Raw genomic sequence first — 19535 nt, 5'->3', positions numbered from 1 at the left:
GTTCAGATGTTATGTACTATCATTAGCTAGCCTGGTTCAGATGTTACGTACTATCGTTAGCTAGCCTGGTTCAGATGTTATGTACTATCATTAGCTAGCCTGGTTCAGATGTTACGTACTATCGTTAGCTAGCCTGGTTCAGATGTTGCGTACTATCGTTAGCTAGCCTGGTTCAGATGTTACGTACTATCGTTAGCTAGCCTGGTTCAGATGTTATGTACTATCATTAGCTAGCCTGGTTCAGATGTTACGTACTATCATTAGCTAGCCTGGTTCAGATGTTATGTACTATCATTAGCTAGCCTGGTTCAGATGTTACGTACTATCGTTAGCTAGCCTGGTTCAGATGTTACGTACTATCGTTAGCTAGCCTGGTTCAGATGTTATGTACTATCATTAGCTAGCCTGGTTCAGATGTTACGTACTATCGTTAGCTAGCCTGGTTCAGATGTTATGTACTATCATTAGCTAGCCTGGTTCAGATGTTATGTACTATCATTAGCTAGCCTGGTTCAGATGTTACGTACTATCGTTAGCTAGCCTGGTCCCTAGATCGGTATCGTTAGTAAAAGTAGTCCATTCTATTGATCACCTGTGACATCTTCTCTGTGTTTTGTTCAAAGGAGTCAGTCCTTGAGGATCTGAACTGCATTCTGAAATATGGTGATGTCCCTGGCCTGTTTGACAACGATGAGATTGATTCAATCACTGTGGATCTCAAGTCAACAATGGAGAGCTCTATCGGTGAAAATAGAGAGGAGATGTACTCTTATTTCATAGAGGTACAATACGGTATAATATTCACTGTAGATTTGTTGATTTATGCCATGGTTTGAGAAGAAGCATTTGACTTCTTCTTCTTCTTTAGCAAGTTCATCAGAGACTACACATCGTCCTGGCCCTGAGCCCTGCTGGGATGCGTCTGAGACAGTACTGTTGGGCCCACCCGGCCCTGCTCTCCTGTTGTTACATAGACTGGTACAGTGAGTGGTCTAAAGACGCTCTGCTGCAGGTAGCCAACAGCACCTACATCAACTCTGACGACTTTGACTGGCTCGGACAGGTACAGTAGTTCCCCATTCACCAGATAAAAATGACAAGCGCTATTTGTATGTGTACTACAATTCAACTTTTATCTGCAAATGTGTACATGAAATAACCCAAAAACCAAATAAGGTTAATTGTACATATTAAATGAGGATTAGGTCCAGAATCTGGAACCCCAGTTGTCTACCTTTCAGGTCCTGCAGAACAAGGTAGCCAGAGTGTGTGTGGATATCCACTACAGCTCAACCCAGATGGCTGCTCAGTACCTGCAGGAGATGAGAAGGCCCTACTACATAGTCCCCAGTACTTTCATCGAGTACATAGACACCTTCACCAAGATGTGTCGTTCAGAGGGGTCTAAGCTCCATAATGTCAGGTAAAGGCTGGAGGTTGATTTATTGATTGATTGATTTGTTGGTTGTGACTGTTATTTTCTTGGAAATTATGTTTGCTGAGCGGAGAGTAATATTAAATGGACTGTATATCGTCTGTTTTTCCCACAGAGATCGCTTTAGTAATGGACTCTCTATATTATCTGAGGCAACATCTCTAGTCACTGTCATGCAAGATGAGCTGCTAGCTCTGGGCCCACAGATAGAGGAGAAGTCAAAGGTAAATAAGAGGATTCAATATCAAGATAGGGTGTTCAGATTTTGAGAGAGAGAGAGAGAGACTGACTGACTGATTGTGTGTGTGTGTGACTGACTGATTGTGTGTGTGACTGACTGATTGTGTGTGTGACTGACTGACTGATTGTGTGTGACTGACTGACTGATGGTGTGTGACTGACTGGCTGTGTTTTGGACAGGAAATAGAGATATTGATGGGTAAACTGAAAGAGGATTCTCAAGCTGTGGAACAAGTCCGAGCCATCGTCAAAATGGAAGAAGACATGATGTTGCAAGAAACACGGATCGTTCATGAATATGCAGAGGTGAGGTGAACATCAATATGAATATGCAGAGGTGAGGTGAACATCAATATGAATATGCAGAGGTGAGGTGAACATCAATATGAATATGCAGAGGTGAGGTGAACATCAATATGAATATGCAGAGGTGAGGGGAGGTGAACATCAATATGAATATGCAGAGGTGAGGTGAACATCAATATGAATATGCAGAGGTGAGGTGAACATCAATATGAATATGCAGAGGTGAGGGGAGGTGAACATCAATATGAATATGCAGAGGTGAGGGGAACATCAATATGAATATGCAGAGGTGAGGTGAACATCAATATGAATATGCAGAGGTGAGGTGAGGTGAACATCAATATGAATATGCAGAGGTGAGGTGAATTTGAATATGCAGAGGTGAGGAGATCATCAATATGTTTTTATGAGAGTGCTACATACACCCACCCTTTGATAAATGTGTTCTCTGTTGACTGTGAGTAACATTTTGTTTATGTAAATCATTTGTTCCCATTGTGTGTTGTAAAACTTGTAGGATGCCACGGCAGATTTGAATAAAGTTTTGCCTCTGCTGGAGAAAGCAGTTTCAGCTTTAGATGCTCTGCAAAAGAGCGACATTTCAGAAATAAGGCAAGTGAATAAAATCATGCTTAATTCTTCACCTAAGCATGCCTTTTCCTTTCATAAACACTTGGGGAGGGGTTTACAATATTGTTGTCAAATTTACCTGATCAAAAAAAAAATTCAAGTAGATCTAATGTTTTGAGGCAACGAATCAATATGACACACTGTCAATATGTAATACTGAATTCATTCTGAATTGAATGTATTGATCTCCTGTTCATTATTTTTGCTCCAGAGTGTACACCAAGCCTCCAGAACTGGTCCTGACAGTGATGCATGCAGTCTGCATCCTGCTACAGCAGAAGCCTGACTGGACTACAGCTAAACAGCTGCTAGGAGACCCTGGCTTCCTCAAGAGACTGGTCAGCCTGGACAAAGACAGCCTGCCAGAGAAGGTGCGGTATTTAGACCCCAATCATACCTTGAGATGTGCTTATCTTCTAGCTTTAGATTCTCTTGTTTATTATACTTGTTTATAACTGTCTTGTGGTCCTGTGTGGCTCCGTCGGTAGAGCATGGCGCTTGCAACCCCAAGGGTTGTGGTTTTGATTCCCGCTAGGGAAAATGCACGCTTTGGATAAAAGTGTCTGCTAAATGGCATATATTATAATACTGCATGATACTATGTTTGAATTTCTGTAGGTGTTTCTGAAGTTGAGGAGGTATTCTAAGTGTCCTGACTTTAACCCTGCCAAGGTGGGCATGGTGTCTATAGCCTGTCGTTCTATCTGCTTCTGGGTGCTGGCTTTGGAGCACTACCATGCTGTCTACAAGGTACACTTTGACTGTTGTATGCCTTTAGTTCTCCAGAAGGAAATATTACCTTATTGTTATTCATGATGTCCTATCTTCCCCAGATAATTGAGCCCAAACAGAACAAAGTCAACGTGGCTCAAGCAGCATTGGTGAAATCAGAATCTAATCTGATGAAAAAGCAGAAAAGACTTTCGAAGGTAAGATATTTACTGTTTGGCAACGTGTTTGATAATTAATTCACACAAATGACAAGGGCTCGTTTCTCCGTTCAGTGTATGCTTTATCAATGAATTGATTGATTGATTAATTGGTTGATGATTGATTGTTCTGTGCTGTCTGTTTAGATCGAGGAGCATCAGAAAGCTTTGGAGGACCGCTACGATGCCAGTGTGTCCGAGAGACAGGAGCTGGGGAGACGTAAAGAGAGGACCACGAACAGAGTGCAGAGAGCTGCTTCACTCATATCAGCCCTGTCTAATGAAAAGGTCCTACAAACAGTTCCGATACAATAGTAAATATTGTTGAATTTCATAAAGCCAGACCGATATGGGACTTATGGATCTGATTCGATACCAGTCTTTGGGAGTCAGAATACACCGATTATGATATTTCTGCCGATACATGTTTTTTTAGATGAAAATTTCACTGTTTTAGGTACAAATTAAACTCAAAGAGATGCATCCCTACAATGACACTTTGAATGCTGATTTCTTCCATGCGTGCTTTCTGTTGATTTGACCTGCCTGTTGCCCTGTGTGTCTGTGTGTATCTCTGTGTATCAGGATCGCTGGGAGAAAGCAGTGTGTGACCTGGACAACAAGCTGCAGCACATAGTGGGTGACGTCATGGTTTCCTCAGCGTTCATCACGTACTGTGGACCTCTGACGGCCGACTACCGTAAAGCCATGGTGAAGAAGTGGTTGGACTTCTGCCACAACATGGAGATCCCTGTCTCTCCTCAGTACACCTTCACCTCAGCCATGACCGAGAAGAACCAGGTGATGTGGTCATTTAGCAGGCGTTTTTATCCGAAGCAACTTACAAAACTGTCAGCTTTGACAGACACATAAATGCACTGATCGACGTTCAGTGGTGCAAGTAATCTCTTAACATTAGTCTCATTTAATTCAGAGGTATAGCTCCGCACGATAGTGGATTCAAAGCATTCTGGGGCGATATCCGCCTCAATGGATCATAAAGCTCAATCTCATGTGAATGTTCACAGAATATTTTAAAGAAATTACAAACAACAACACACACATTTTGTTTTGGCATGTATTGCCATAATGCACCAGATTTAGCTATTTTCTCAACATTTTAATGATATCGAAAAAATCTTATCTCCCTCAGGTGAGACACTGGCAGAACACAGGCCTGCCACCAGATCAGAACTCCACAGAGAATGCTTTGATGGTGAAGAACGGTCCCCACTGGCCCCTGCTGATCGACCCCCAGGGCCAGGCCACCAGGTGGATAAGCTCTATGGAGGGGGTCAGGCTCAGGAAGATGCTGGCCTCAGACCCCAACTATATGAAGACAGTGGAGAGGGCCATTCGCATGGGGGACGCTGTCCTTATTCAGGTACTTGCTTAGGCTACTTAAACCCTTTAGTTCTTTGGGGAGCATAGATTTTTTGACACATGTCCTCCAGCGCCTCTGTGTTGATCCCTTATTCAGGTATTGCCATTTAAAATAGACACATTCGATTGATTTTAATTCTACAATATAGAATCAAAGATTGTGATTCCCAACAGTAACCAGGTTTCCATCCAACCTTTTTATCAGAGTAAAGTACATGTGAATGGAAACGGCTAATTTGTCTGTAAACATTCCACATGTCGACAAAACAAAATACGCTAGACAAGGTGGGATCTTTTTGTGTCTGTAAAAATAAGTATGCGAGAAATGGCAGTGGAAACTATTGATCTAATAACCATCATATCGAAGTATATGTGGAGTCATACGATGATATGTTGTGGTCCTCCCATACGACTCGGGAAAACATGCAGTTTATTAGGCTACAGATGAAATGGTTATGATGAACATCACAGGGGGGTGAAAGTTCACAGTAATGAGCTTAATGCTGCTTTCCAATAAATATAGAGGGTCTTATTCTGATCGATGCTTGGCTGCCGTTTGACAAATAAATATTTTGGCGCTCTTTTGTCCATAATAACCTCATCAAGTAGGCCCATCAAATTCAACTCTAGACCTCAAAGCAAGTTTCACTGCCTTTTTTCATTGTTGCCCTCTAATCAGGGACTGATGTAGAACTAGGACACCAGGTGGGTGCAATTAATTATCAGGTAGAACAGAAAACCAGCAGGCTTCGGACCTCGTAAGGTAAGAGTTGAATACCCCTGATGTAGGCTATACCCACACTGTATCTGCGAGCTGTTGGCTAGAGCGCGCGTGCCAACACAGGAGTGAGCACATTCATTATATAACGCAACAGTTTTAGTGACAAAACCATCAGTAGAGTTGAAAATGCGATGGACTTGGGTATTTAATAACAAAAGGTATTTTTATGTACTCTACGTCATCACGCACAGCCTTTTATCCACAAGAAGTCAATTTGATGGAAACATCTCTGGTGGGAAAATGTGGATTGTTTTCATGCAGATTTGTGCATATTCGCATAAATATGTTGCCAATTGAATGGAAACTTAGCTAGTGGTTTTCTTAAATGAAACTGATGTACTAAATGAGATCAAGATTATTAGTCCTTATCGATCCTTCCCTTTGACCATTCTTCTTTTTTCAGGATGTTCTTGAGAACATAGATCCCTGTCTTCAGCCAATCCTGATCAAGAACCTTACAATACGTGAGGGTCAATCATTCATCAAAATTGGAGACACTGAAATTGAGTACAATCCCAACTTTAGGTATATTTACTCATTCAATTGAGCCCTTATTTTCATCAACTGACCCTTCATTAAAAAATATAAATGTTCATATTTGAAGCAATAGGAATAGTTCTTATAAATTGTCACAACTCCTCTCCTCCTCATCTCCTGCCTTCTCCTCCTCCTCTCCCCTCTACTCTCCTCCTCATCTCCTGCCTTCTCCTCTTCCTCTCCCCTCTCCTCTCCTCCTCATCTCCTGCCTTCTCCTCTTCCTCTCCCCTCTCCTCCTCCTCATCTCCTGCCTTCTCCTCCTCCTCTCCCCTCTCCTCCTCATCTCCTGCCTTCTCCTCCTCCTCCTCTCCTCCTCATCTCCTGCCTTCTCCTCCTCCTCATCTCCTTCCTTCTCCTCCTCCTCTCCCCTCTCCTCTCCTCCTGCCTTCTCCTCCTCCTCTCCCCTCTCCTCTCTTTCGCACCGAAGGCTCTACCTGGCCACCTGTCTGCCCAATCCCCACTTCCTCCCGGCAGTGTGTGTCCTGGTGAAGCTGATCAACTTCTCGGTAGAGTACGAGTGTCTGCAGGAGCAGCTGCTGTCCAGCGCGGTGTCTCTGTATCAGCCGGAGCTAGAGCTGCACCACAACCAGCTCCTCCACACTATTACTGCTGACCTGTTCAGCCTTCACGAGCTGGAGAACAGGTCCCTGCTGCTGCTGCAGGACACCCAGGGTGAGGGAGGGAGGGGGGTGGATGGATTTTGTGCCGTTCCACCTGTCCCTAAATGTAACGTAAAAATCTTCTAGCACTCTTTCACTATTGTTTTTACTAAGAGGATAGAGAAAAGATAGAGATGAGTACATTGTCTCCCTTCACCTAAAATGTGACATATTAAAACACTAATACTTTGTCTTGCTTCAGGACACATATTGGACGACCAGGACCTCGTTGATAACCTAAAAAAGTCCAAGGTCACCTCCAATGAGATCTCCGTGCGAGTTGAGACGGCTAAGGACAAGGAAAAGGAGATCGACGAGGTCCGCAAGAAATACCTCCCTATCGCTAACCGTGGTGCAGACCTGTATTTTGTCCTGGCCGACCTCACCCAGATCAACTACATGTACCAGTTCTCCCTGGACTGGTTCAATGACATGTATGTGAAAGCTTTGCAGGTGGCTACGGAAGGCCAGGAGTGGCCCACCCTGGATGTGTCCATGCCTGTGACGGGCACCCTGCGCCCGGCTGGAGCTAAAAGCCTGAGGAGGGCTGTGGTGGTGCCTGGAACATGTGCTCCCAACATGGGGGACTTTAACCTTCGTCTCCTCAAGATGATGAATGCCATCACTGAGAGTATATACAAGGTAACAGTATTGATGATGATGAACGCCATCACTGAGAGTATATACAAGGTAACAGTATTGATGATGATGAACGCCATCACTGAGTATATACAAGGTAACAGTATTGATGATGATGAATGCCATCACTGAGAGTATATACATTGTAACAGTATTGATGATGATGAACGCCATCACTGAGAGTATATACAAGGTAACAGTATTGATGATGATGAACGCCATCACTGAGAGTATATACAATGTAACAGTATTGATGATGATGAACGCCATCACTGAGAGTATATACAAGGTAACAGTATTGATGATGATGAATGCCATCACTGAGAGTATATACAAGGTAACAGTATTGATGATGATGAACGCCATCACTGAGAGTATATACAAGGTAACAGTATTGATGATGATGAATGCCATCAATGAGTATATACAAGGTAACAGTATTGATGATGATGAATGCCATCACTGAGAGTATATACAAGGTAACAGTATTGATGATGATGAACGCCATCACTGAGAGTATATACAAGGTAACAGTATTGATGATGATGAATGCCATCACTGAGAGTATATACAAGGTAACAGTATTGATGATGATGAACGCCATCACTGAGAGTATATACAAGGTAACAGTATTGATGATGATGAATGCCATCACTGAGAGTATATACAAGGTAACAGTATTGATGATGATGAACGCCATCACTGAGAGTATATACAAGGTAACAGTATTGATGATGATGAATGCCATCACTGAGAGTATATACAAGGTAACAGTATTGATAATGAGAGTAACAATCATGGACAGGTAACATGCTATTTTCTTTTGGGTTTTACGCATCTTAAGTGGAGCGGGATTGAGTTTTTCTATTTAGTTTTCTGGCAAGCATCCACCCAGCCAGTGAATTAACAGGTTTATAGGACAAGAACACATACCACTTTTGGAAATATTTGTTGTAAAATCCATCACTGGTGTTTGTTCGTTCTAAAAACTGTGTGAAAATGGAACTTGGAAGTTTTCAAATGCGAGACTAGTGAAATCCTCAATATTATGTAGTCTTTCTGCTGTGGATCTCCTCTCCTTAATGTCCCCCCCCCACTCTCCCTCTCTCTCCCCCACTTTCTCTCTTTCCATCTCGCTCCCCCTCCTTACTCTCTCTCTCCCCCACTCTCCCTCTCTCTCCCCCACTTTCTCTCTTTCCATCTCGCTCCCCCTCCTTACTCTCTCTCTCCCCCACTCTCCCTCTCTCTCCCCCACTTTCTCTCTTTCCATCTCGCTCCCCCTCCTTACTCTCTCTCTCCCCCACTCCCTCTCTCTCCCCCACTTTCTCTCTTTCCATCTCGCTCCCCCTCCTTACTCTCTCTCTCCCCCACTTTCTCTCTTTCTATCTCGCTCCCCCTCCTTACTCTCTCTCTCCCCCACTCTCTCTCTCTCCCCCACTCTCTCTTTCTATCTCTCTCTCCCCCTTCCCCCTCCAGGAAGTGTCCCTGGCCCTGTTTGTGGACCACCAGGTGGTTTTCTCCTTCCTGATGTGTTGTAACATCATGAAGACCAACAAGCACAACATGATAGTGGGCAGCACTGAGTTCCTGCCTGCTGAAGAGTGGAAGATATTCCTACACTCTGCTGTGCTGGCCAGCATGATGGACTCAAAGAGAGCCGAGCAGGAGGAAGGTAAAAAATACCTGCTGTGTCAGGCATCTGTCAGTAACATGAGGTCGCATATTGAATCAGAGATTGTCTTTAAAAGGCGCCAAACTGTCTTTCAATTGGAAAATAAGTAGACCATGAATGAGTGAGCATTTGAGTAATTAAGGGGGGTGGAGGGGTGACCACAGTAAAATTGCTGAGTGCATCTGTGTGTGATTGTCTCACTAGGGGAGCTCATGGGCGAGCGTCCGGACCACCCGTGGCTGACAGACAGCATGTGGGCACAGTGCCAGTACCTGTGTGCCCACCTGCCCTGCTTCGCCACCCTCTACAAGTCCATCCAGACCAACCGTGTGCAGTGGGAACTGTTCCAGCAGGCTAGGAACCTCTATGAGTTCCTCAGTGAGCCCTACGCTGGTTCTGGTACTGAAGGTCGGTGTTGCTGGAACGTGAAGCTTCCCTGGTGAATATTGGGTTGCTTGACTTATTCCTTGAAGCTCTTGTGCAGAAAAGAGCCTCGACTATGGCATCTCCAGTGAACCTTGCTCTGGGAAGTTTTCTGTCCTGTGTTCCCTGATGCACGTTGTGTTTGAATTCACCACAGAGTTCGTTCCCCCTCACCGATAGAATTTCATTCTAGCATGTTCCCCGTAACCGATAGAATCTCAATCTAGCTCGTTCCCTGTCACTGATAGAATCTCATTCTATCTCGTTCCCCCTCACCAATAGAATCTCATTCTAGCTCACCTCCTGTGTCATGAATGTGTGTGTGTGACATCATGATGTGGTTTGTCTGTCTATCTGTCCAGGAGAGTCATCCCAGTCAGCAGCAGCCTCGAAGGACAGGCATCTCACCAAGTGTGTCCACATCTTCCCCTGGGAGAGCCTCTCAGGCTTCCAGAAGATCATCTTGGTGTGTGTGTGTGTGTGTGTGTGTGTGTGTGTGTGTGTGTGTGTGTGTGTGTGTGTGTGTGTGTGTGTGTGTGTGTGTGTGTGTGTGTGTGTGTGTGTGTGTGTGTGTGTGTGTGTGTGTGTGTGTGTGTGTGGGTTACAGCGTTGTGAGAACTCAAAACATTCTCCTTGATAAACATGATGAACTCTGTTGAGGCTGTCCTATCTCCCAGGTGAAGATCCTGAGGCCTGAGTGTCTGAACACGGCAGTGAAAGCCTTTGTCATAGAGAAGATGGGTTCTAAGTACCTGGAGGTTGGAAAGATCTCCCTGAGAGAGGTGTATGAGCGCTGCTCTGCCAATGTGCCCATCGTATTCCTCCTCTCCCCTGGTAAGACTACTGCTACTCTTGTGTACTAGACATCCTCCCTAAACTGGTGTGTAATAACCTTGGTGTTAGGCTGCTCATTGCACCCTCTTTCTCACTAGTAGGATTTGGGATGGACACTGAGACACTCAAAGCCTCTTTTACACCTTTGAAATTCCTGGACAATATGGTGTAGTGTACAAGCAGCTTTAGGTCATGTCTGATGTCCTTATTCTTCCCCTGTCTGTTCAGGCATGGACCCAGCCTCCCTCTTGGTGCGTCTGGCCCAGGAGCTGAGGGGTAGCAGCCTGCACCTGGACATGGTGTCTCTGGGTCAGGGCCAGGGCCCCAGGGCAGAGGAGCTCATTTACAAGGCCCAGGTCCTCAAGGGCCGCTGGGTCTTCCTGCAGAACTGCCACCTGGCTGCCTCCTTCATGCCCAGACTGCAGACTGTCGTCAACTCGTGAGTGGACAACAGCACCTATCGGTGCACTGTTTTGAGCTTTTATTTTGCATGTTTTTATGTCTTAATATAGTCTTTATGCTGATGGGTAATGTCATGTGAGACAATATGATGTAGTATACATTGGTTTGAAACCACGTTGAAGCACAGAGGGTCCTGTGAGATGCCTTTAGGTGTGGTCCTGTTAGGTGCTTCTACCCAACAGGACCCAGCTGTAGACAGATGTCTCTCTACAGACCTGAGTATTTTTCATCCCTTCTGCTCAGGTTGAAGTGGAAAGGCTCAGACCTGGACCCTCACTTCCGTCTGTGGCTGTCCTCTAAACCAGACCCAGTGTTCCCTGCCTCCATCCTGCAGAGAGCCATTAAGGTCAGCCAGGCCTTCATTACCACAGCTTCCCATTAGAGGGCCATACACCTATAGAAGTATAATTAGGGAGTTTATTTCTATGGTGTACCCATGAGTGAACCAGTCAAATTGCCATCGTCTGAGGGGCTTTGTCTCTTCTAGACATTCTTTTGCACACCCCTCAGATACACAGAACACAATGATGTCTGTTGTTGTTACAAATTCATTGCCAATGATTCTGTTCCTTTAGATAGCGGTAGAGCCTCAGTTACTAATACCGTAATTCCACTTCCTGTCCTGTAGATAGCGGTAGAGCCTCAGTTACTAATACCGTAATTCCACTTCCTGTCCTGTAGATAGCGGTAGAGCCTCAGTTACGAATACAGTAATTCTACTTTCTGTCCTGTAGATAGAGGTAGAGCCTCAGTTACTAATACAGTAATTCCACTTCCTGTCCTGTAGATAGCGGTAGAGCCTCAGTTACTAATTGTCACGATCTTGGAAATGAGCAGACCAAGGCGCAGCGTGAATTGAGTTCCACATCTTTAATTACAAAGTGAAACTAGAAACAAAATAACAGAACTTATAAAGACCGTGACGACGTAGTGCTCAAACACACTAACACAAACAATATCCCACAAATGTAGGTGGGGAAAAAGCCTACCTAAATATGATCCCCAATTAGAGGCAACGATTACCAGCTGCCTCTAATTGGGAACCACACAAACCACCAACCTAGAAATCTATAAACTAGATAACCCCCCCAGTCACGCTCTGACCTAAACACCATAGAGAACCGAGGGCTCTCTATGGTCAGGTACAGTAATTCCACTTCCTGTCCTGTAGATAGAGGTAGAGCCTCAGTTACTAATACAGTAATTCCACTTCCTGTCCTGTAGATAGCAGTAGAGCCTCAGTTACTAATACAGTAATTCCACTTCCTGTCCTGTAGATAGAGGTAGAGCCTCAGTTACTAATACAGTAATTCCACTTCCTGTCCTGTAGATAGCAGTAGAGCCTCAGTTACTAATACAGTAATTCCACTTCCTGTCCTGTAGATAGCAGTAGAGCCTCAGTTACTAATACAGTAATTCCACTTCCTGTCCTGTAGATAGAGGTAGAGCCTCAGTTACTAATACAATAATTCCACTTCCTGTCCTGTAGATAGCGGTAGAGCCTCAGTTACTAATACAGTAATTCCACTTCCTGTCCTGTAGATAGCGGTAGAGCCTCAGTTACTAATACAGTAATTCCACTTCCTGTCCTGTAGATAGCGGTAGAGCCTCAGTTACTAATACAGTAATTCCACTTCCTGTCCTGTAGATAGCAGTAGAGCCTCAGTTACTAATACAGTAATTCCACTTCCTGTCCTGTAGATAGCGGTAGAGCCTCAGTTACTAATTGTCACGATCTTGGAAATGAGCAGACCAAGGCGCAGCGTGAATTGAGTTCCACATCTTTAATTACAAAGTGAAACTAGAAACAAAATAACAGAACTTATAAAGACCGTGACGACGTAGTGCTCAAACACACTAACACAAACAATATCCCACAAATGCAGGTGGGGAAAAAGCCTACCTAAATATGATCCCCAATTAGAGGCAACGATTACCAGCTGCCTCTAATTGGGAACCACACAAACCACCAACCTAGAAATCTATAAACTAGATAACCCCCCCAGTCACGCTCTGACCTAAACACCATAGAGAACCGAGGGCTCTCTATGGTCAGGTACAGTAATTCCACTTCCTGTCCTGTAGATAGAGGTAGAGCCTCAGTTACTAATACAGTAATTCCACTTCCTGTCCTGTAGATAGCAGTAGAGCCTCAGTTACTAATACAGTAATTCCACTTCCTGTCCTGTAGATAGAGGTAGAGCCTCAGTTACTAATACAGTAATTCCACTTCCTGTCCTGTAGATAGCAGTAGAGCCTCAGTTACTAATACAGTAATTCCACTTCCTGTCCTGTAGATAGAGGTAGAGCCTCAGTTACTAATACAATAATTCCACTTCCTGTCCTGTAGATAGCGGTAGAGCCTCAGTTACTAATACAGTAATTCCACTTCCTGTCCTGTAGATAGCGGTAGAGCCTCAGTTACTAATACAGTAATTCCACTTCCTGTCCTGTAGATAGCGGTAGAGCCTCAGTTACTAATACAGTAATTCCACTTCCTGTCCTGTAGATAGCAGTAGAGCCTGTTACTAATACAGTAATTCCACTTCCTGTCCTGTAGATAGAGGTAGAGCCTCAGTTACTAATACAGTAATTCCACTTCCTGTCCTGTAGATAGAGGTAGAGCCTCAGTTACTAATACAATAATTCCACTTCCTGTCCTGTAGATAGCGGTAGAGCCTCAGTTACTAACACAGTAATTCCACTTCCTGTCCTGTAGATAGAGGTAGAGCCTCAGTTACTAATACAGTAATTCAACTTCCTGTCCCGTAGATAGCTGTGGAGCCTCCTCGGGGTCTGAAGGAGAAGCTCCTCCACACCTTCAGTCCCAGTGGAGAGGTGACCGAGAGGAGCTTCTGTAAAATGGACTGCAGCCCAGCCTGGAAGACTTTGCTCTTCAGCCTCTGCTTCTTCAACGCCATCGTGCAGGAGAGAAAGAAGTACGGCCCTCTGGGGTGGAACATACCCTACACCTTTACATCTTCTGACCTGGAGGTACATTATGATGTAACACATACTGTTTCCAACTCAACAGAGCTTCTCAGTTTACAAGACAATGACACAGATCCATCTAGATTGAGAGAGAGCATCGTCATTGTCTCTTGTCTTGGCTCTGTCTGTGTGTCTTAGGTGTCCATGCTGAACCAGGAGAGTCTCCTGCGGGCTGCGGAAGGTTCCGAGCTGCCATGGGCGGCCCTACGCTACCTGACAGGTGAGGTGATCTACGGAGGGCGTGTCACCGACCCCTGGGACCGCCGCTGCCTGCTTTCCATTCTCCACCGCTGCTATACCCCCTCGGTCCTGCAGGACGGACACAGCTTCTGTCAGGCTCAGGTAGGAGTCAGACACACCCCTCCACTTAACACTGGCATCACAAATCACAGTCACAGGATCCATGTCAACATACTGATAAAAGAATGAATAAGGTAATTGTGATGTCAAATGGTTGTTTACCTACTTTACATCCGTCTGCTACATGACAAAAATGTCATTAAAAAAAACAAAGTATTCACTGATTGAAACACAATTTTGTTGTAGAACATTTCAGAAAAAAAAAAAAAATGTAAATCTGAAATGTCTTTAGTCAATAAGTATTCAACCCCTTTGTAATGGCAAGCGTAAAATAGTTCAGGAGTAAAAATGTACTTTTAAAAATAAGTTGCATGAACTCATTCCGTGTTCAATAATAGTTGTTAATATGATTTTTGAATAACTACCCCATCTCTGTACCTCACACATACCTCAATCGAGTAGTACATTTCATGCACAGATTCAACCACAAAGACCAGGGAGGTTTTTCAATGCCTCGCAAAGAAGGGCACCGATTGGCAGATGGGTAAAAAAAAATGAAAAGCAGACGGAGTATCCCTTTGAGCATGGTGAAGTGACTAATTAGGCTTTGGATGGTGTATCAATACACCCAGTCGTTACAAAGATACAGGCGTCCTTCCTAACTCAGTTGCCGGAGAGGAAGGAAACTGCTCAGGGATTTCACCATGAGGCCAAAGGTGATTTTAAAACAGTTACAGAGTTTAATGGTTGTGATATGAGAAGACTGAGGATGGATCAACATTGTAGTTACTCCACAATACTAACTTAAATGACAGAGTAAAAAGAAGGAAGCCTGTACAGGGATAAAATATTCTAAAACATGCATCCTTTTTGCAACAAGACACTTAAGTAAAACTGCAAAAAAGGTGGCAAAGAATGAACTTTTGTGCTGAATACAAAGCGTTATGTTTGGGGCAAACACAACACATCACTGAGTACCACTCCTCATATTTTCAAGCACGGTGGTGGCTGCATCACGTTATGGGTATGCTTGTCATTGGCAAGGACTAGGGAGTTTTCTTTTTAGGATAAAAATAAACGGAATACAGCTATAAGCACAGGCAAAATCCTAAAGGAAAACCTGGTTCATTCTGCTTTCCAACAGACACTGGGAGACAAATTCACCTTTCAGGAGGACAATAACCTGAAACACAAGGCCAAATCTACACTGGTTGCTTGCCAAGACGACATTGAATGTTGCCGAGTGGCCTAGTTACAGTTTAGACCTAAATCGTATTGAAAATCTATGGCAAGACTTGAAAATAGCTGTCTAGCAATGATCAACAATCAACTTGACAGAGCCTGAAGAATTTTAAAAAGAATAATGGGCAAATATTGTACAATTCAGGTGTGGAAAGTTCTTAGACTTACCCAGAAAGACTCACAGCTGTAATCACTGCCAAAGGTGCTTTCATTTTCAATACATTTGCAAACATTTCTAAAAACATGTTTTCACTTTGTCATTATGGGGGTAATGTGTGTAGATGGGTGAGTAAAAAACATAGTTAATCCATTTTGAACTCTGTCTTCATTGAGAGCATTATATTGTATTTCTCTTGGCAGGGCTACCCTCCCTTCCCTAAAGACGCCAGCTGGCCCCAGTGTAGAGCCTACATAGAGAACATGCCAGACAAGGACCTGGCGGAGGTGTTTGGCATCGACAGCAGTGCAGAGACGGTGATACTGCAGAACCAGACCCAGCAGCTGCTGCACACTATCGTCAACCTGCAGCCCAGGCTCTCTGATAGCAGCCTGCTGGTCAGGTGGGTCACCCAGGGGAAATATAACCCACCAATAGATGTATTACTTATATCCTTTTGGCAATACTGAGCCAAGCGAAGCTGTACAGAGCTGGCATGGTTAAGCATCCACTACAGTGTGCTGGAAAGGACAAGGTGAAAATAAAATATCCAAGGCAGCACAATATGGTTCAGTTCGGCACGTGAATTCGAAAAACGGCTGTGTTATGTAGTGTAATTAAAAAAAAAAAAAAAAAAGTTGTATTCTTCTGTTTGTTTGTGTGGAGCAGAGACAGACAGTGCCAAGATAGCGTAGTTCTGAGGATGGCCATGAACATCCTGAAGAAACTACCAGAGACAGTGGAGGTTGATCGTGTCACAGAGAAAACACTGTTCCTCAGAGACATCATCGCCAAAGTCAACTTTGCGGAATCATCTTCCTCTGACCAGGGTAACTTACATACTCAACCCTTTACACTTGTTGGGATTGGCCTATATGGATAGGGCTTACAGAAGAAACATGAAATGCATAAACATGGTAACAATTGAAAGGGAACAGTGGATATTATGGGGAAATTATTAGATCAAAGTTGAGGACACAACAGTTCACCTGACACAAGACTGAATCCAAACATTACACTGTTGATTTTATGTGCATTTTACATTTAATGTACTTTTCACCACACTTGTTGTTTACGAAATCAGAAAATACTCTGGATATATTCAGTAACAATATTCCTAGAAAATGTGGGGTAGGAGAACCATAAGACAAAAAATGACAAGGGCTTGAGATAGAGGGCTAACTGGTCTACAAGTGGCCAATAACCTCTCAAAGTGTGCACGGTTCCTAAGTCATTTCAATGCACTTTTATGACTCAAAGAGTCTTCAAGACATTGAGGAGCTAGAGAAAGAACACTTATAGTTGTTTTGTTTCGAACACAACCCTGCATCCCTGAGTTTTTTATGATTTGGAAATGTGAAGTGCACGTTTGGACTCACAGGTGTTTGGCTTGCTTGTATGACATAAAGGTGGTATTTATGATAATCCTCAACGTCTCATCTCTCAAAATACATAGTCATTTTAATTTACAGCATTTCTATCACCCAGACAACAAAAAATTGTAAAAAGTTACCCAATTAGCTGGAGGGATGGGGGCAACTTCTAGTCACGTGTGTTGCTCAAGTTCAGAACGTCTGCCAGTCAAAACCCATACAGAGCTGTGAAGTGCATAGCCAGAGCTCTGACGTCATTTATAGCATGTTACTGTACAGCCACTGCGTTCCAATTTAGTCACTTATCAGCCATTTTTATCAACCTGTATATGGGTACAAGTGTAAAGGGCTACGAATAGATTAGAATAAATGTATTGTCCTCTGAAAAGGAAATCATTTTTCACAGGTTGTACCTTTTCTTATTTTGCCTCTAAGAGTGAGACTTAGGGAGAGAGTGAGAGGGACATTGAGAGATTCTATATATCTATCCGTGTCCATTTTTGTTCATAGTTCTTACTGAAAGCCGCCTTGTGTGTGTCTGTATGCGTGCGTATGGGTGCATCCGTGTATGTACTCTGAAGGTGAGAGACGCACAGCCTCGGCCTCCTCTGCCCTGCTGGTGATCCTGCGACAGGAGATTGACCGGTTTAACTACCTCCTCTGTGTGGTACGCTCCAGCCTCCTCTCCTTCTCTGCCTCCATCAGAGGAGGGGTGCTGATGAGTGAGGCTCTGGCCGAGGTCTACACTGCCCTGCTCACCATGATCGTACCATCAGACTGGAAGGTAGGTCTACACTGCCCTGCTCACCATGATAGTACCATCAGACTGTAAGGTACAGTATATTAGTAAACCAGGGATGGGCAAACTTTTCGGCTTAAGGGCCACATCAGGATTTTGAAATTCAGTGGAGGGCCGCACAGATTCGTTTTTTGCGGGCCCTCCGTTTCTTTCTTATTTTTACTCAAACCTCCCGCAGGCTGGGTTAAATAGGCTCTAGTTTGCTCAACCCTGAAGTAAACACTCTCCACAGCTCAGCTCTCACTGCACACAATCTACCTTGATGTTTTAACCCAATTCCATGCTTCACGTCAGTTTTGACATTTTGAAATGTTCCTCCAAGCCCAAGGCGTCATTATCCTCTAGAGTCTAAATAAACAAAGCAATGAAAAGCAATTGATTCAACTTGGACAAGAAGTAATCTTTCTGTCTTTTGTTGTTGCCTTGGTAGCACTGCTCGTACGAGTCGTGCATGTCTCTGGGTTCTTGGATCCAGGACCTGGAACAGAGAGTGTGGTTCTTCAGAGCCTGGGCAGACAACATCAAGATCAACCTTATAGAAAAGTAGAAAACATGAACTAAGTTGACATACATATACTTAAAGCTTGTATTGTTTAAACTTTAATCAATGTAAACGTTCATGATTATGTCATGGGCATCTTCATTTTCTTTTGAATACAGCATTGTATATTCATGGTGAATGGAAAAAAGACAAGTTATTAAATGACTTATGTTCCTAACACCTAATATTACTTGTATATACCCTCTATGTATTCAGGATACCTATGATTAGTGGAGGAGTCTACTCTCTGAACCGTCCACCTAAGACTGACCTGCAGCAGAGCCTCAAGAACAGGAAGCCTCGCTCCTACTGGCTCTCTGGGTTCTTCTTCCCACAAGGTACTGTAACATAACAGCCAGAATAAACATACCTAAAATAGCAGCCATAATAGAGACACTGCTTGAAGTTCAAAACTTCATCGTCAATCTTTAGTGAAAGGGAAATTTGTCTTTGGCTTACAATTGTATCGCCCTTACAAATTTGAGTTTCGAAATTCAAATAATATAAGCATTTCTGTAATATTCTGAAAGAGTCGTTTTGATTGATATAGTTGATGAATGTTCCCTCTAGGTTTTCTGACAGCTGTTCTTCAGAACAGTGCTCGACAGAACACCGTGCCCGTAGACTCTCTGTCTTTCACCTATCATGTTCAACCTGTGGATGAGAGCTCCAGCAGCTGGAGCAAAGTGGCAGACAAAACTAAACTCCTTTTTGAGGTAACTACACTAGCTAAAAGTTCCCCTGGGTATAGAACTTAGTAATACCAATCTAGAAACAGTCGGTAGCAATTAAAGGGATAGCGCACCCAAAAGACAATATTAATCAGATGGTCTGCTGCCATTTCCAGGGTCAGGAACCATCTGACATTGTAATCCGGGTGAACTATCCCTCTAACATTCTACGTTAGATCCACGGTGTGAATTGTTACACCATCTTTCTCCCAGGGCCCAGCTCCACCAGATGAGGGCGTGTTGGTGTATGGGCTGTACCTTGACGGAGCCAGCTGGGACCCGGTCTCCCACACCCTGCAGGAGCTCCAGCACAACATCAAACACTGCCCTGTGCCTGAGATACACTTCCTACCCTGCCAGGTAGAGGGCTCACCTTCTCATTTAACCATCCAATCCACTGAATATCACTTCAGCGTCTTACCCACCGTTCTTCGTACAGTGGATGTAGCATTGTCCGCATATTTGTCCTGG

At 43.9% G+C, this 19535-nt stretch overlaps 1 protein-coding gene across 1 annotated transcript in view; it reads left to right on the top strand.

The window, feature by feature from the left end:
• Positions 1-19535, top strand: part of LOC120023010 (dynein heavy chain 6, axonemal-like) — a 58566-nt gene that overhangs the window by 38620 nt on the left and 411 nt on the right. Inside the window, exons 44-73 of the mRNA XM_038966961.1 lie at positions 624-782; positions 869-1063; positions 1242-1423; positions 1551-1659; positions 1856-1981; positions 2499-2593; positions 2823-2982; positions 3230-3361; positions 3445-3540; positions 3688-3828; positions 4126-4341; positions 4694-4924; positions 6108-6229; positions 6669-6913; positions 7103-7542; positions 9016-9211; positions 9416-9619; positions 9997-10100; positions 10312-10468; positions 10697-10907; positions 11174-11276; positions 13703-13924; positions 14060-14263; positions 15824-16023; positions 16290-16450; positions 17575-17777; positions 18223-18335; positions 18550-18671; positions 18904-19049; positions 19278-19424. Of these exons, the coding sequence (XP_038822889.1) occupies positions 624-782; positions 869-1063; positions 1242-1423; positions 1551-1659; positions 1856-1981; positions 2499-2593; positions 2823-2982; positions 3230-3361; positions 3445-3540; positions 3688-3828; positions 4126-4341; positions 4694-4924; positions 6108-6229; positions 6669-6913; positions 7103-7542; positions 9016-9211; positions 9416-9619; positions 9997-10100; positions 10312-10468; positions 10697-10907; positions 11174-11276; positions 13703-13924; positions 14060-14263; positions 15824-16023; positions 16290-16450; positions 17575-17777; positions 18223-18335; positions 18550-18671; positions 18904-19049; positions 19278-19424 (5142 nt within the window). The remainder of the gene's footprint in view (positions 1-623; positions 783-868; positions 1064-1241; positions 1424-1550; positions 1660-1855; positions 1982-2498; positions 2594-2822; positions 2983-3229; positions 3362-3444; positions 3541-3687; positions 3829-4125; positions 4342-4693; positions 4925-6107; positions 6230-6668; positions 6914-7102; positions 7543-9015; positions 9212-9415; positions 9620-9996; positions 10101-10311; positions 10469-10696; positions 10908-11173; positions 11277-13702; positions 13925-14059; positions 14264-15823; positions 16024-16289; positions 16451-17574; positions 17778-18222; positions 18336-18549; positions 18672-18903; positions 19050-19277; positions 19425-19535) is intronic.

Source organism: Salvelinus namaycush, chromosome 28, assembly GCF_016432855.1.
Source record: "Salvelinus namaycush isolate Seneca chromosome 28, SaNama_1.0, whole genome shotgun sequence".
Taxonomy (NCBI): Eukaryota; Metazoa; Chordata; class Actinopteri; order Salmoniformes; family Salmonidae; genus Salvelinus; species Salvelinus namaycush.
Note: the sequence above shows the minus strand (reverse complement) of the source record. Positions and strands in the feature narration are given on the sequence as shown.